At 58.3% G+C, this 15,181-nt stretch overlaps 2 protein-coding genes across 2 annotated transcripts; one reads left to right on the top strand and one right to left on the bottom strand.

The window, feature by feature from the left end:
* The first annotated feature begins 1,246 nt into the window (after window positions 1–1,246).
* Window positions 1,247–6,164, top strand: PRSS53 (serine protease 53). Its single transcript, XM_070413608.1, has 11 exons — window positions 1,247–1,304; window positions 2,188–2,208; window positions 2,309–2,471; window positions 2,797–3,062; window positions 3,202–3,356; window positions 3,489–3,708; window positions 4,430–4,580; window positions 4,668–4,912; window positions 4,997–5,142; window positions 5,339–5,561; window positions 5,823–6,164. Exons 1-11 carry the CDS (start codon window positions 1,247–1,249, stop codon window positions 5,840–5,842), a joined length of 1,668 nt encoding a protein of 555 aa, XP_070269709.1. The 3' UTR covers window positions 5,843–6,164.
* Window positions 6,165–6,721: 557 nt separating this feature from the next.
* On the bottom strand, window positions 6,722–14,759 carry ZNF646 (zinc finger protein 646). Its single transcript, XM_070413607.1, has 2 exons — window positions 14,673–14,759; window positions 6,722–13,293 (listed from the first exon to the last, which is right to left on the bottom strand). Exon 2 carries the CDS (start codon window positions 13,211–13,213, stop codon window positions 7,895–7,897), a length of 5,319 nt encoding a protein of 1,772 aa, XP_070269708.1. The 5' UTR covers window positions 13,214–13,293; window positions 14,673–14,759; the 3' UTR covers window positions 6,722–7,894.
* Between the last annotated feature and the right edge of the window lie 422 nt (window positions 14,760–15,181).

Genomic DNA, 15,181 nt, shown 5'->3' with positions numbered 1-15,181 from the left:
CTCCACAGCCTTCATGTGGAGTCAGCAAGACCGGGGCGCCCCCAGCCCCAGGAAACAGGCTGGCAGCCCGCTGCCCACGGGGGCCAGGCCTCCTCTCCTGCGAGGGCCACGCACGCACTTGTAAGAACAAGCTGCCTCTGGTTCTGTGCATGTTTGCTGGGAAGTTCTTCTTACAGTGAAACCTTAACCCTTCTGGCTGCCTTATCTACCACCCAAGACAGGCTTGGGAGCTCTGAAGGGCCAGGGCCAGGTTGTGTTTTTGATTTGTTTTTCCTAATATGTACTGAGCACTTACCTGCATGCCAAGCACTGTTTAAGAACATGACATGCGTTAACTCATTTAATCCTTCTAGCAATTTGTATGAGGTAGGTACTATTATTATCCCTGTCTTGATGAGGAAACTGAAGTATGGAGAAGCTAGGTAATTTGCCTAAGATCACACAGCTAGTGTCTGGAAGGGGGTTAGGAAGCCCTCAGGGTTTTAACCCACCAGGGGCATCTGGTTGCAGCGTCTGTGTTGGGGTCAGGGTTCCTGAACAGTCTGGGCTGGCCTGAGCTAGACGTCAGGAACAGGAAAAGAACGCACCCTGAATGTTCTTCCCTCCTGAGCGAGTCTTCCGACACCTGCGAGAAAGGTGGGCAGGACTGTACCCATGCCTGCCGGAAAGGGGGCGGGCCCACAGAGGGGTTGAGATTTGCCAGTCTCTCGGCTAGCAGGTGGTAGAGCCCTGGCCCCTTGACTGTCAGCCCTGAGCTCACTGTATCTGAAGCAAGATGGGAGGTGTGTGAAGTCCACTTGGACCTGGGACTGGGTGAGAGGTGCGGACACTGAGAAGTGAGAACGGGAGGGCCTACCGTGGTGTCCTTTAGTCACAGGAGAGAGCTTCCATGCTGGGAGAGGTTGAATCTATGCCAGGCTCTGGTCTAAGTGTCTTTAAATTGGCATTTTCTGAGTTTTTCAGACAAGGCACAGACCGGCTAAATGTCCAAGGTCACTACAGTAGTACGCGGGGGAACTGGCCTTTGAACTCTGTCTGTGAGCTCATGGCCATGGCCCAGAGAGGGATGGTGAATAGCCCAGGGTCACACAGCCCCAGAACCAGGAGCTACTGGCTTCCTTCCAGCCCAGGAAAAGCAATGACACCTGACTCCTAGCCAACTGGGGGCGGAGCAGAGGTGGAGCTAGCGAGACCCGGTGGCTTCTCTGAGAACCACAGCACAGGCGGCAGAGTGGCCGGGAGCAGCATGAGGCAGAGCTGGGGACCAGGGCTGCTGCTCCTGAGAGCCGTGGTCCTCATAGAGGGTGAGCCACCTGTGTTTGAGTGGGTGGGGGAGTGGTATGGTGGGGTTCAGGGGCCACCCTCTGTCAGCAGCCCCTGCAGCTTGGTGTGTGTGAGGAAGGCTGCCTGTGGGGTGACAGTCCGCTGGTGGTGGTACAGCCATGCCTGGCTGTGTGGGGGGACGTCTGTGTGTCTGTGTCAAAAAGGGTGTGATATTCTTGGGCTGGAGGAGTCTGTCTGCAGGGCTGTCAGCGCCTCTGTCTGTTCCCTGTGCCCCCGTCTGCCCCTCTACTTCCAGCAAGACCTTAGGCAAGTTCTGAGGCCTTTAGCCTCAGTCTCCCAGCCTTTGCCTCTGCCCCATCTCTCCGGGCGCAGATGTGCAGTGGGTGTGTCTGCGTGTGCCTATTATGGGGAGGAGGCAGGGCAGGAGACTCTTTGGTTGAGTCTGGCAGTTTCTGGAAAGGTGGGGGAGTCTGAGTCGTCAAAATGGGTGGACATGACGCAGGCCTCTAATCCTTCCTCCTCGGCCTCCATGGCTGAGGGCACAATTAAGCTAATGCTCTCCACACTCACTGGCAGCCTCCTGACTCAGTGGCGGGGGCAGGAGCTGGGGTTCTGAAGCGTGGAGGAGGGCTGGGCTGAACCCCAGGCCCTGCTCCTCAGGCCTGGAGTGCTGAGCGCAGCTGAGGGAGGAGAGTTAATTACTGAGCAGATGCTCTGAGTAGGTTCCAATAAAAGCTGTTCCTGGACCACACATAAATATTTTCATTCTGGGAGGGGCTGGTGAGGTGGCCACAGAGTCATAGGCAAGGGCCCAGGGCCTGTCCCCCAACCTGTCCCCTCCACCAAAGCTGGGCCAGCCAGGGAAGGCTCCCCCAAGTGTCACCCGTGTCTCTCTCTTCCCAGGTCTTCAGGCAGCTCAGCGTGGTAAGCTCTGGGGACACGGGGCTTGGGCCTTCCCGGGGTCTGGATGGACCCTGTGAGGACAGGATGGGGGCCTGCTCTCCTGACCCACCTCTCTCCACAGCCTGCGGGCAGCGCGGCCCTGGCCCCCCTGAGCCTCAGGAGGGCAGCACGGGGCCTGGCGAGTGGCCGTGGCAGGCCAGTGTGCGGAGGCAGGGGGTGCACATCTGCAGTGGCTCCCTGGTGGCGGACACCTGGGTCCTCACGGCTGCCCACTGCTTTGAAAAGTGAGTTGTGGCTGGGCTCCGACAGGGCTGCCGTCTTTGGGGGGGGGGGGGCGGGGTGATGTGTCCCCAAACTCCACAGTGCTGATTCCTGCCCTTAGAATAACAAAGAATACTGAGACTCTGCAATGTGCCAGGTTCTTACTATCAAGTTGCTCTTAACAGCCTTCATGGCAGAAGCCTTACAAACGAGAAACAGGCTGGGAGAAGGAAAGGCTTTGCTTAAAGCCACAGCTGGTATTTGTCCGTTCACCTACCTTGTTCTGTCTTCCCTGGTGCACTGTCCCCCTCTGCACTCCATGCCTGGGCCTCGTCCCTCTCTTTCCAGAGCGGCATTGACAGAACTGAGCTCCTGGTCCGTTGTTCTGGGCTCTCTGCAGCGTGAGGGGCTGAGCCCCGGGGCTGAGGAGGTCGGGGTGACTTCTCTGCAGCTGCCCAGGGCCTACAACCACTACAGCCAGGGCTCAGACCTGGCCCTGCTACGGCTCGCCCACCCCATAGCCCACACGCCCCTCTGCTTGCCCAGACCTGCCCATCGCTTCCCTTTTGGGACCTCTTGCTGGGCCACTGGCTGGGACCAGGACATTAGTGATGGTAAGTGCTGCCCCAGGCTGAAGCCCAAAGAGGCAGTCCTCTTGCCCAAGGTCACAGCCTCAGCTGGCAACGGTCTCTGCTTCTAGTCTTCCTTGCTCCTCAGAACCCAGACTCCAGCCCCAAGCCCGTCTTTTTCCAGCTCCCAGGATCCTACGGAATCTGCGCCTGCGTCTAATCAGCCGCCCCACGTGTAACTGTCTCTACAACAGGCTGCACCAGCGGCTGCTGGCCAGCCCGGCCCGGCCTGGGATGCTGTGTGGGGGTGCCCAGCCCGGGGTGCAGGGGCCCTGCCAGGTCTGAAGGGGAGGAGAGGGGAAGGAAGCAGAGGGGAGGGGGCCTGGCACAGGGATGGGTGGAAGGGCTGCAGAGGATGTCTGCCCAGGGCTGGGCTCAGGTGTCTGTCCTTGACTCCATTGCCTGCTTCAGGGAGATTCTGGGGGTCCCGTGCTGTGCCAGGAGCCTGATGGACACTGGGTTCAGGCTGGGATCATCAGCTTCACATCAAGCTGTGCCCAGGAAGACACTCCCGTGCTGCTGACTGACACGGCTGCCCACAGCTCCTGGCTGCAGGCTCGTGCTGGGGGCGCAGCCTTTCTGGCCCAGAACCCAGAGGCCTTGCAGATCAGTGATGAGGACAGCTGTGTAGGTATGCGCAGAGGCTGTTAAGAGTGTGATATGTGGGGACAGCTGGGCTTACGAGGACTTCTGGGCAGCAGGTGGAAGCCACGGTGAAATAAATTTCAGCTTGCAATAGAGAATTGATACAGGGCATCCACAAACTGCCATATGCCAATGAGGGGGCTTTTAAGGCCCACCCCTGAGTCCCTAGGATGGGAACAGCCCCATTTAGGGCTGAGATGTTCCAGAACTTTCTGGGTTTGGAGTTAGGTAAGAGGGACCTGTGATCTAGCTGAAGGTTTCGGGGCCTTGCTGCACGTTTCCAAGCAAGGACCCAGTGAGACTGGACAGGGCAGGGCTCCCACTCAGAATTCTAGCGTAAGTGATTAACACGCAAATTGCATGCAAAATAATTCCTGAGACGGAAGCTATGTCTTGATGGTAAGAGAAGCCCAAGTGAGCCAGGAATGCTGGAGCCAGTCCAAGCCCGGAGGGGTACAGACAGGTGGGGCAGAGGGATGATGAGCAGGCCACTCCCTTGAGGCTGGACCATCAGTTAAAAGCTTAGGCCCTGGCTTTTGAATATAAATCTGCTACTTACCTGTAGTTATTGAGCTAGAAAGTCACTTAACCTTTCGGGAACTTTGGTTACAGGGTTAACAAAATTCAACTTAAAAGGTCGTTGTGAGGATTAGATAGCATGTGGGAAGCACGTAGCAAGAAGGCAGATGGTAATCCATCCGTTTCAGCCTGCGGATCCTTGAGGGGAGAAGGTCCCCAGGCAGAAGCCCCCTCCCCATGGCCCTGGGATGCCAGGCTGAAGCACCAGGGGAAGCTGATCTGTGGCGGAGCCCTGGTGTCAGAGGAGGTGGTGCTGACTGCTGCCCACTGCTTCATTGGGTGAGCCCTGTCTCCCTCACCTTTGTACCCCCCGCCCCCCTCACCCCCACTCCCGCCACCAATGCTGTCAGTGCTGTCTCTGCACAGGCGGCAGAGCCCAGAGGAGTGGAGCGTAAGGCTGGCGGCCGGACCAGAGGAGCACAGCCTCAAGCAACTCATCCTGCATGGGGCTTACACCCACCGCGAGGGGGGCTACGATGTGGCCCTGCTGTTGCTGGCCCAGCCTGTGACATTAGGCCCCAGCCTGCGGCCCCTCTGCCTGCCCTATGCTGACCATCGCCTGCCCGATGGGGGACGTGGCTGGGTCTTGGGGCTGGCCCACCAAGGAGCAGGTATGTGGGACCGGGCCACCGGTGGCTCTCCATCCAGCCCCAAGGCCACTGGGGCAGTCAGGTCTTTCCCTCCCCCCGCCACAGGCACCAGCTCCCCTCAGACAGTGCCTGTCACCCTCCTGGGGCCTAGGGCCTGCGGCCGGCTGCTTACTGCCCTCGGGAGCGATGGCACCCCCATTCTGCCAGAGATGGTGTGCACCAGTGTTGTGGGTGAGCCGCCCCGCTGTGAGGTAAGCTCCAGTCCCCCAAACCTTACCCCACAGTCCCCTGGCATCCTCAGCCTGCAGCTCATGTACAGGCCTGCCAGGGCTGGCCTCCCGTCCTGCCCCTCACCTCAAGTTCAGCCTTTCTGCCCCTAGCCCCTTCTGCCCCTCACAACTGCTGAGGGGTAAGAGGAAGTCACCCAGTGTCACTGACCCCTGGCAGGGCCTGTCTGGGGCACCACTGGTGCTTGAGGTGAGGGGCACATGGTTCCTGGCTGGGCTACACAGCTTTGGAGATGCCTGCCAGGGCCCCGCGCGGCCTGCAGTCTTCACGGCGCTCCCCACCTACGAGAACTGGGTCAGCAGTTTGGACTGGCAGGTCTACTTCTCCAAGGAGCCCGAGCCCGAGCCTGAGCCCGAGCCTGGAAGCTGCCTGGCCAATATGAGTATGTGGCCCTGGGGCCTTCTGCTGACTCTTCCCTCTCCAGACCCCTCTCTCTGTAAGATCTGATCTGAGTCACCTCTAGATGCCCTGAGTGGGGTGGAGCGGTAGACAGACCCATCTGGATTCAAATTCTGTCATCGTGTGACTTGGAACAGGCCTCTCAACCTCTGAACCTGTTTTCTCATCCCCCATGGGGGCTGTGTGGCACCTCCTTCCTCCTCCTTCCAGGAGAGGCCACCACCCACCTCTTCCTCTCCCACAGGCCAACCAGCTGACTGCTGACAGGTGGCTCTGGGATGCTGCAGACACATCACTGCCTCTGCCCCTCTCCATTCCCCCCACCCACACAATTCCAGGCCCTGGGCAGGCCCCAAAGCCCAATGGATTGGCAGCTGCCCCGTCTCCCCCCTGCAGGACAGGGACTTGTCACCTGTAGGTGCTCCCCGCTCTCAGCTCTGCTCTCCGACGCAGGCGTCCCACTCTCCCCTCTTCTCATCCCCTCACATATAACCACACCAGCCACATACTTGGAAAATGTTCTTTTTTGGCGGGGGAAGGGGACTGGTGGTGCAATTTTCCTTTTTTTAAACTTAAATAAATTGTTACAAAATAGACTTTAGAAAATAAGTTACAAATTGTAGCAAAAGCCTCCCCATCCCCCTCCACAGGCAACATTCCTATCCCTGGCTCTCTCTGAATCTGCCTCCCTGCTGTTGGAACCCGGTGGGTGAGGGTGGTGGGGGGAGCCCCGCATCCCGCACACCCTGGCACCAGGTTTCTTGTAGGACGAGCATAATGAATTGCATGGTGACCAAGGCTGGGGAAGGAGGCCCTTCACGGACAGGGACATGGGAGAGAAGCCAGGGGAGAGGAGAGATGGGGATGCCCAAACTACTCCTGAGTAGAACATGGAGGTCAAACCTTTCCCTGCAACCTGCACTCTTGCCCTGTATTGATCTTTGGAGAATTGAAGTTCAGAGGGAGAAGCTGAGATCTGCAGGCCACTGGGGTGAAGGGTCCAGAAGTGGGGTCGTGGGGGTGGGTGGAGGGGGCAATGACAGGCCCGCTGCTGGTGCCTTTGAGGCTCCTGGGGAGAGAGAAGGTACTGACCGAGGGGGCACACTCCATACACCTTGTACTCCCCTCCCAGCCCTGCCCATGGCCGGGGGAACCTGTAGGAGAGCCCTATCGCCCTAAGACTTCCACGGGGTTTCCCAGGCTTGGCCAACTGGCTCCTCACTCGTTCCCTAAGGTTACAAGAAACCTTTCACCTCGAACGCCATCTCATCAGCTCTCTGAGGGGACTCTCAGCCACCATCCCCTCCGTCCCTGACAATTTCTGGTCACGGGCCCGCCATCTCAGGGCAGCCATCCTTGGTGGCCACTAAGTGGAATGGGTTCCGGGAGGTCTCTAGAGGTGAAGCGGGCAAGCCCAGCGCTTGCTGGGGGAATAGGCTGTCCCACTCTTCCAGCTCATCTTCCAGCTTGGCTGGGTGGAGGTGACTCCGTGGAGTTCCCCGATAGAGAAGGGTGATAGGGGCTAATTGTTGTTACTACAGCTGGGCCTGGCTTCAAAGGAACTATCATCTGTGACTCAGCCCTCCAGTTAAAGGTGTGCTGGCAGGAGGGGGTGTGCAGGTAGAAGGGGTGGTTTGGTTGGATCCTAAAAAGCATACACAGCAGACAGAGAAAAGGGCTGAATAAGGAGAAGAGACGTGAGGCAATACTGGTAGGAAAGGACCAAAGGTCTAGTTTCCAAGAAAAGCGGAGGGGAGCAGAGGCCAGGTGCAGGGAGACAGGGACAGGGAGCTGGGGCTATTCAGTGGCCTAGTTTCTCTGGCCAAGTCAGCACTGAAGCCACAAAGTCCAGCCTGGGGGTGCCTCCCTCAGCACCTTCCTCATTCCCTGACTCCCTGCCTACTCTAGGGAAGAGCAGAACCTAGATCATCTTTTCCCCTGGGAGTCATTACTGGCTGGATCAGGAGGGTTTCCAGATGTAGCAGCCAGATGGTACCCAGCTGCCTTCCCTCCCAAAACGAAGACTCCTCTTTGGCTCAGGCACAGCAGAGGAGCGCAGGCAGCGGCCTCTGCCCCTGCCCAGTCTTTATCCCACCCACCATGCTATCTATTTACCTGACCCAGGGGTTCAGATCTAGGCCACTCAAAAGGCAGCATCTTCAAACTAGTTTTCTCATTCCATACCCAAGCTTCTGGTCACCTCTCAGACCCATAGGACCCTTTCCTCTCACTCCTTGCTTCCCCACTACCTTGGGGCCAGATTTTGCCCTCCACTGTATGCCCACCTCCTCTGGGATCCTTCAGTCCTCTGCCCATTCATATCCCCGTACCAGAGTTGGCCACTGTCCGTTCCTCCTGGTGCTGCTGCTGGTGCTGCAGAAAGCTGATGCGGCGGCGGAAATGGCGGGGACAATGGGGGCAGGTGAAGGGCCCCTCCTGGGGTGCATGGACCCGCCCATGGCCCTCCAGCCGGGCAGCTGTCCGGAAGGCCTTGCCACAGATGCTGCAGCGATGGCGTTTGGGGTCCGTGTGGGTCCTGCCATGGTTCTTAAGGGAAAGCAGGTTGGGTAGAAGTTTGGGACAGAGGGAGCAAGGATAGAGTCCAGTGGTGTGGGCCTTCTGGTGGTTCAACAAGCTACCGGCATGGCGGTATGAACGCCCACACTGGGCACAGCGGAAGGGCCGGTCCTCATCTTCAGCCACTGTGGACTTCACTCCCTGCCCCTCTTTAGCTCTCTCAGTATTCTCTCCTGGGGCCCGGGGGGGACCTGTTGGGGCCTTCTGGGCTTTCCCTTGACCAGCGACATCTACCTCATCCTCCACAGTCCCAGCTTTGGGGCCTCTGGCCTCCTCTATCTGGGGTGGTACCTGACTGAGGCCCTTGGCATGAGTTTGCAGGTGGCTGGCTAGTTCATGTTGGAACGGAAAGGTTTTGCCACAGTCAGGGCAGGCAAAGGTCTGGGAAGATACATGGTTGTGGCTGTGACTCGCAGTGGCCACAGGATTCAGGAACTCCTTGGAGCAGAGCAGGCAATAGTGGCAGTCTGCCTCATGGGTGTGGTGGTTCAAGGGGCCTTCCGACTGGCAGGTCTTACCACAACGGCAGCAGGAAAAGGGGTGGCTCTCTGGTTGGAGCTGAGGGGTGCTGTCTCTATTGTCCCAGCTGTCCACATGACTAGGTCCATTGGGCTGGCTGTTGCCAAGGTGGCAAGAACTTATGGGGACACTGTCTGCTGAGTCTTCTTCTGGCTTGGTCAGTACATGACCCCGAGGAACCCAATCTCCATCATGATTCACCGGTCCCCTATCTCCTTGCCATCCATCTGTTTGCCCCATGCCCCAGGGTACTGGCTCTGTGGCTTCTGAACCTGCTGACCTGCTGGGGCTATGACTCTGCTCCCCTGGCCTCCTGGCTCCACACTGCGGCTGGGGAACTGACTCAGTACCACCAGATCTGTCCTCCAGTCCCTTGTCATCAGCGAGGTTCCCCTTGCTGCCCTCTGTGCCACCAGGACCTCCCTGACCACTTTTGGTCTCCTCCTCATGCTCTCGCAAGTGCCGCTCCAGAGAACGCCGGCCCGGGAAGCCCTGGCCACAGAGCGCGCAGCGGACAGCTGCCCGCCGGGCCCGCCCTGCTCGCCGCCGTCGGCTCTCTGCGTGTAGCTTCTGGTGGTCCTTCAAGGCCACGAGGTTGGAGTAGGTCTTGGGACAGGTGGGACAGCTGTACGGGCCCGTCTCAGGGCTGCACCGGTGGTTCAGGAGGCTGCCGGCATGGCGGTAGCTCCGCCCACACTGCCCACACCGGAAGGGCCAATCTTCCCGAGCCAGTTTTCGGGTGCCCCCGCCCCCACCCCGCTCGAGGTGGATCCGCTGGTGGTTAGCCAGCTGTTTCCGCAGGCGGAACGCCTTCCCACAGTCCCCGCAGCGGAAACGCCGGGGGTCTGCGTGGATGCGCCGGTGGTTCTTGAGGGACATGAGGTTTGAGAAGCCTTTGGAGCAGGCCTGGCAGCCAAAGTGGCCGGTCTGGTGGCTCTGCCGGTGGTTAATGAGGCTGCCGGCGTGCTTGTATGACCGGCCACATACCTCGCAGCTGAAGGGCCGCTCAGAACTGGCCTCGGTCTGGCAGCCCTTCTCCGCAGTCTCCAACCTCAGCCCCATCTCCTCCCCCTTCAGAGTGGGCTCCTTCCACGGCTCTTCTTTGACCCTTGCCACCTCCTCTGGGGGCTCTATTTTAATTTCCTCCTGGAGCTTCTCCACTTCCGCCTGCCGCAGCCCCTCCTCTGCCACGTTCTGGGGCTCACTGCCGCCTCCGGCCTGTGGGGCGGGCCCCACCTGGGGCTCAGAGCCTTTGCAGCGTGGGTGGTTTCGCAGGTGATTGCGGTAGGCAGCCAGGTTGGGGTAGCAGCGGGAGCAGACAGGGCAGATGTAGTCTCCAGTCTGGTGGATCTTGCGATGGTTCACTAGGCTGCCCCCATGGCGATAGGTTTTGCCGCACTGATTGCAGCGGAAGGGGCGGGGCTGATCCTCCGGGGAACTTTCCCCGCCCTGCACGCAGAGGCTGTCTGCAACCCCGGCACCTACTCCATCTCCAGACTTTGTGTCTCCACCTTCTGCAGGGAGAGAAGTCACCGTGCCCTCAAAGACGCCATCTGCAACCATTTCCGTGGTATCACCTGACTCTCCCAAGTGGTTGGGAGCCTTGTCTGTCGTGTTCCCAGAACTCTGATTTTGGTGGTGACGCTCCAGGCTCCCTAGGTCATCATAGGTTTGACCACAGCAGCCACAGATGTGCCCATAACCGGCTCCATCCAATGCCTCCACCTCCCGCTGCAGCTGATTCAACAGCTCTGTTTCTGAGAGCTGTAGTGGGGTACTATGGGTGGAGGCTGCCACTGCTGCTGCTTCATCTTCTCCCTCCTCCTCCTCTGAGCCCTCAGTCAGTCCAGAGGAGTCGTGAGCCTGGCGCCGGTGAAGCCTGTAGCCAGCCCGCCCAGGGAAGATCATGCCACAGAGGCAGCAGAGGAAAGGCTGTGCTGGGGCTGCCTCCCCAGGCCTGTGGTTCTCGAAGTGGCTGCGCAGGGCAGGCAGAGAGTCAAACTCCTTCGGGCAGAGGGAGCACTGATAGATGTCTGGTGGGTGGCAGGGCCTGTGGCTCAGCAGGCCAGTGGCATGGGGGAACGAATGCCCACAGTCAGAACATGTGTGGGAGACCTCAGCCTGCCAGCTAGTGACAGCTTCAACGGAGTGGGAAGAGCTGGGCTGGCCAGTGGCTGGTTTCTGGTCTTCATCCACCCCAGGGAGGCCATCGCAGAAGTGTGTCCCATTGCTTTTCTCATCACCTGGCATTTCCAAGTTGTCAAGAAAGCAGGCCTCCTTCCTTTCTAGTCCTTCCTCAGGACCTCTGCTCTCTTTATCATCCTGGAAACAGGCCTCATCCCTTTGAGGCTCACATTTGTCTCTTTCAGCATGAGCCTGCAAAGAGCCCCCATCACTTTCCAAGTTGCTTTCAGCTCCACTAGGACTTTCCTCTGAAGGGCCCTGGGGACAGTCTGGGCCCTCATTGTGTTCTACCAACTCCTGGGCCCAGTTCCCACCAGAAGGGAGTTGGGCTTCTCCCCGACCCCCAGCACTGCCAGTCCGCCTCCAGGGCCGCCTGCTCCGACGCCGACTGTGGCGTCGTAAATGGTTCTTCATGGCAGCCATGGTGTGGAAGTGCTTGGTGCAGGCCCCGCAGCTGAAGTCCCCTGTCTGATGGGTCTGCCTGTGGTTGATAAGGCTGCCTGAGTGGCGATAGCTCTTTCCACAGTCCCGGCAGGCAAATGCCCGAGGAGGTGACACCCTGGCCTCTGTCCTGCTATTCCCCCCTTCTCCATGGGTCCGGCTATGATGCTCAAGGCTCTCAGGATCTTCAAAGAGCATCCCACGCATGTCGCGTATCTGTGGTGCTGTCGTATCTGCTACTGGGGGGACATCAGTGGCCTTCTCTTCTTGTTTGCACCCAGTCCCTTGATCTGTACATGGGGCTGCCTTTGCTCCCACTGAGTCAGACTCCACCCTGAGTTGGCTGGGGGGACCTTCAGCCCCTGGGCCTGTGCTGCGACGAGCAGACTTGCAATGGACCCGCACGTGGTTGCGCAGGGCCATAAGGTTGGGGTACTTGCGGGGACAGAGCGAGCACTGGTACTCTCCTGTCTGATGGCTGTGGCGGTGGTTCACCAAGCTCCCCCGGTGGCGGTAAGCCCGACCACATTCATTGCACTTATAGGGGCGGTGGTCCAGGGTGGCAGTGGGAACCTCTCTCTCTTTGTGGGTGGTCTCCGTCAGAGGCAAAGGAGGTGGCAGCACGGATGGCTGCCCATCCTCTGCAGCTCCTTGCCGGGGTCTGTGATGAGCCCGCACATGGTTTTTGAGAGCAGCTGCATTGTACAGCTGCTTGGAACAGATGGAGCAAGGATAGACACCTGTCTGGTGACTCTTGCGATGGTTGATAAGGCTCCCAGCATGGCGGTAAGTACGGCCACAGTCCCCACAGCGGAAAGGTCGGTATTCCTCCAGCCCACTGTCCTCCAGCTCCCCAGAGACGCCGAGTTCCCCAGAGCCGTTCAGCATCGGTGTACTAGGGAGCTGATCCCAGCTGCTCTCGTCTCTGTGCCCATTGGTGGTGGGCATCCCTTTCTCTTCCCACAGCTGCTCCTGTCTTTCTCCCTCATGGGATTGCTGGTGTTCCAGCAGGTCTTGGGGCAGCCGAAAGGCACGGGGGCAGCGGGGACATTGGTAAGGCCGATATTGGGCATGGAGTCGGGAGTGGTTCTTCAGAGCCATGAGGTTAGAGAACTCCTTAAAACAAATGGTACAAGGGTAGATGCCCAGGGTGTGGCTCTGGCGGTGGTTGGTGAGGCTCCCTGCGTGCTTATAAGTCTTGCCACACTGACCACACTTGTACCGCCGTTCCTCCTCTGCAGGAGAGGACTGGGGGGGCTCCTGACCCCCCGTGAAATTCACCACTGACTCAGCCAAATACTGTTCCAAGTTGCTAAGGAGGCTGCTGGCTGGAGTGGAGAGCAGCGGGGCCCTGGCAGAGTTGGTGATGGACCCCCAGCCCTCCGCACCCTCCTCAGGATTTGGCTGGCTTTCCCAGTCTTCTCTTTGTCTGATGGGTGGATCTTCCCAGGTGTCCAGAGCTGCCCTGGGGTCAAGCCCAGATTCACAGCCAGGTGTCTCTTCGGCATGTTTTTTCTGATTGTCCCAGCTTTCCCCATGGCCAAACCTCTGGCCCCAAGAGTCAGTGGACACTGTCTCCCCCTGGAGGCGTGGAGTGGCTTCCTTGGGGCTTCCCTCAAGAGCATGAGTCCTCATGTGGCTCTTGAGGGCCATGGGATTGATGAAGTCCTTGCCACAGGTGGTACAGGGGAAAAGGCCAGTTTCATGGGTACAGTGGTGGTTGACCAAGCTTCCTGGGTGACGGTAGCCCTGCCCACACTGCTGACAGCGGTAGGGCGGAGGGATGTTATCAGCCTCCTCACTGTCCTGGCTGGAGGATGGATGGAGCAGTTCACGGTGTTTTGACAGTTCCAGGACACTAGGAAAGTGGTGCTGACAGTCACAGCAGCTGAGTGAGGTGGGCACATCCTCCATGGGGCAGTGTGGCAGAAACCTGGAGGGTCAGGAGGAGCAGGCAGGTGGCAGAGGCATCTTCTTCTGGTGGTGCCCAAAGCCTAGGAAGAGAGGGCAGTGGTGAGAAGGAAGGCCTGAATTAACTTTATCTCTTGGCTGTATAAGCAACAAGTTCACCAGAGGTCACAGAGAGGTTCCCCACGCAGCAATGCCCAGGGACCTGCTTCCTACGGGATCTAATCTGGAAGCATCATCACGTAAGGCAACTCTGTACACAAGCTCCCCAGATGTGGGAGCTTCCTTGGGCCTAACTCATCCCTAGAGGTAGAGATAGGGAAAGTCTAGAGCCGTGGTTCTCAGCCTTCCTAACGCCGAGACCCTTTAATACAGTTCCTCATGTTGTGGTGACCCCCAATTTCATTATTACAAATTGAACATAATTAAAGCATAGTGATTAATCACAAAACAATATGTAATTATATATGTGTTTTCCGATGGTCTTAGGTGACCCCTGTGAAAGGGTCGTTTGACCCCCAAAGGGGTTGCGACCCACAGGTTGAGAACCGCTGGTCTAGAGGGATGTAACTGGCTTCTGATCGCAGACCTAATAACCTGTTCTTCAGACCAAATCCAAAAGGTCTTACTGCCCCTAACCTTCTCTCTATAATTCTGAAACAAACAACGTATCTCCTGTGACATCTTAAAAGGAAACCTGAACCTTTTCTAGGGCTCTGAACAAGAGATGTCCAGTCCTTACCCCTCAGCTAAGCAGAGTAGCCCAGAGGCACCGCAAAAGCAGTCTTTCTCCAGTTGACAGATGAGGGCCTGAGAGATGAAGTCAGGGCCGCCCTTCAGAGAAGGGGCTGGCTTGTGCCCCCATGTCCCCTACTCCTTTCATGGTCACAAAGTCTCCTTTCTAGAAGACTTTCTTGGCCGCTTCTTTCACCTACTTCCCCTGAACCCACACTATCTCCCATCACGGAAATTCCATCCCATTTCTGGTCGTTCTTCACCCTCTCCACCTATTTCCTTCTGACACCTCCTCACTATAGCCTCCCTGCTGCCTTTCTGTTCTTCTACCTCCTCTCATAATACTGATGACAGCAATGCATGCTAATTGAGCATTACCGCGGACCGAACACTGTGCTAAATAAAGAATATCCATTGTGTCACTTACTCCCCACAACACACGGCAATGCCTGCTGTCCCAGGATACACACGAGCAAACCCACTGATGGAGGCAACCTCCTTCCCAAAGCTCTTGCCCTCTCCACCACCTGGGCTTTCCGACGGATCCTTTACTTCCACTGGACCCCAGTACAACTATCGCCGACTAACCCCCCTCACTGAACCTGCTCCCCGAACTCTCACTTCTCAAAGCCCCTTCGCTCAAAAGTGAATCCCCTGTCTTGATCAGGAGATCAAACGAGTCCTCTCGCCTCACTGATCATCTCGGCCGGTTTCCTCTTAAGACCCCTACCTCACACGGGTGGCCCCTTCTCGTTCCCGCCGCGGGTGCGTCCGTTGGGGACCGCGAACGGGAGCGCGCCTGCGCACTGGGACCCTCACCCTAACTGCAGCCGTGCGCCCCAAGGGGTGGCTGTGGGGGGCTCTCGCGCTCCCACACAGGCACACTCCGCCAGGGGTCCCAGGGGGTGGGGAGGGGAGGGGGAGAGGGAAGGGAGAAGCGGGAGAAGGAAGGAGGTAGAGTAAAAAGGGCGCAGCTGACACGAGCCAGGAGTACCCCCAGCTCCGCGGACACTTCCTATTGTTACTAGGAAACAGGAAGTGTTCTAGCCGCAAAAGCTTCCCCGCGAAACCTCCTCCTGGAGAACACTTCCTGACCCGCCTCCAAGCACCCGGTCTACACAGACACACTTCCGGTGCCAAGCAAGGAGTCGCTACAAACGCTCCTCTGGCCCCGCCCACGCAGGTCAAAGCGCTGGTCGTTTCCTATAACCTTAGCCACACTTCCGGCAAGAGCAGCGA

This window comes from Myotis yumanensis, unplaced genomic scaffold (genome assembly GCF_028538775.1).
Source record: "Myotis yumanensis isolate MYYU_CA2020_CCGP unplaced genomic scaffold, mMyoYum1.0.hap1 SCAF_4, whole genome shotgun sequence".
Classification (NCBI taxonomy): domain Eukaryota; kingdom Metazoa; phylum Chordata; class Mammalia; order Chiroptera; family Vespertilionidae; genus Myotis; species Myotis yumanensis.
This window is presented reverse-complemented; position numbering and strand designations above follow the sequence as displayed.

What these genes read in the sequence shown, in the direction of transcription:
- PRSS53 (XM_070413608.1), top strand. Translation starts at nt 1,247, where the DNA reads ATGAGGCAGAGCTGGGGACCAGGGCTGCTGCTCCTGAGAGCCGTGGTC. An exon ending in GGACCAGGACATTAGTGATG is followed by an intron (nt 3,063 to 3,201) that starts GTAAGTGCTGCC and finishes GTCTTTTTCCAG; the next exon opens with CTCCCAGGATCCTACGGAAT. An exon ending in AAGCTGCCTGGCCAATATGA is followed by an intron (nt 5,562 to 5,822) that starts GTATGTGGCCCT and finishes CCTCTCCCACAG; the next exon opens with GCCAACCAGCTGACTGCTGA.
- ZNF646 (XM_070413607.1), bottom strand. Translation starts at nt 13,213, where the DNA reads ATGGAGGATGTGCCCACCTCACTCAGCTGCTGTGACTGTCAGCACCAC.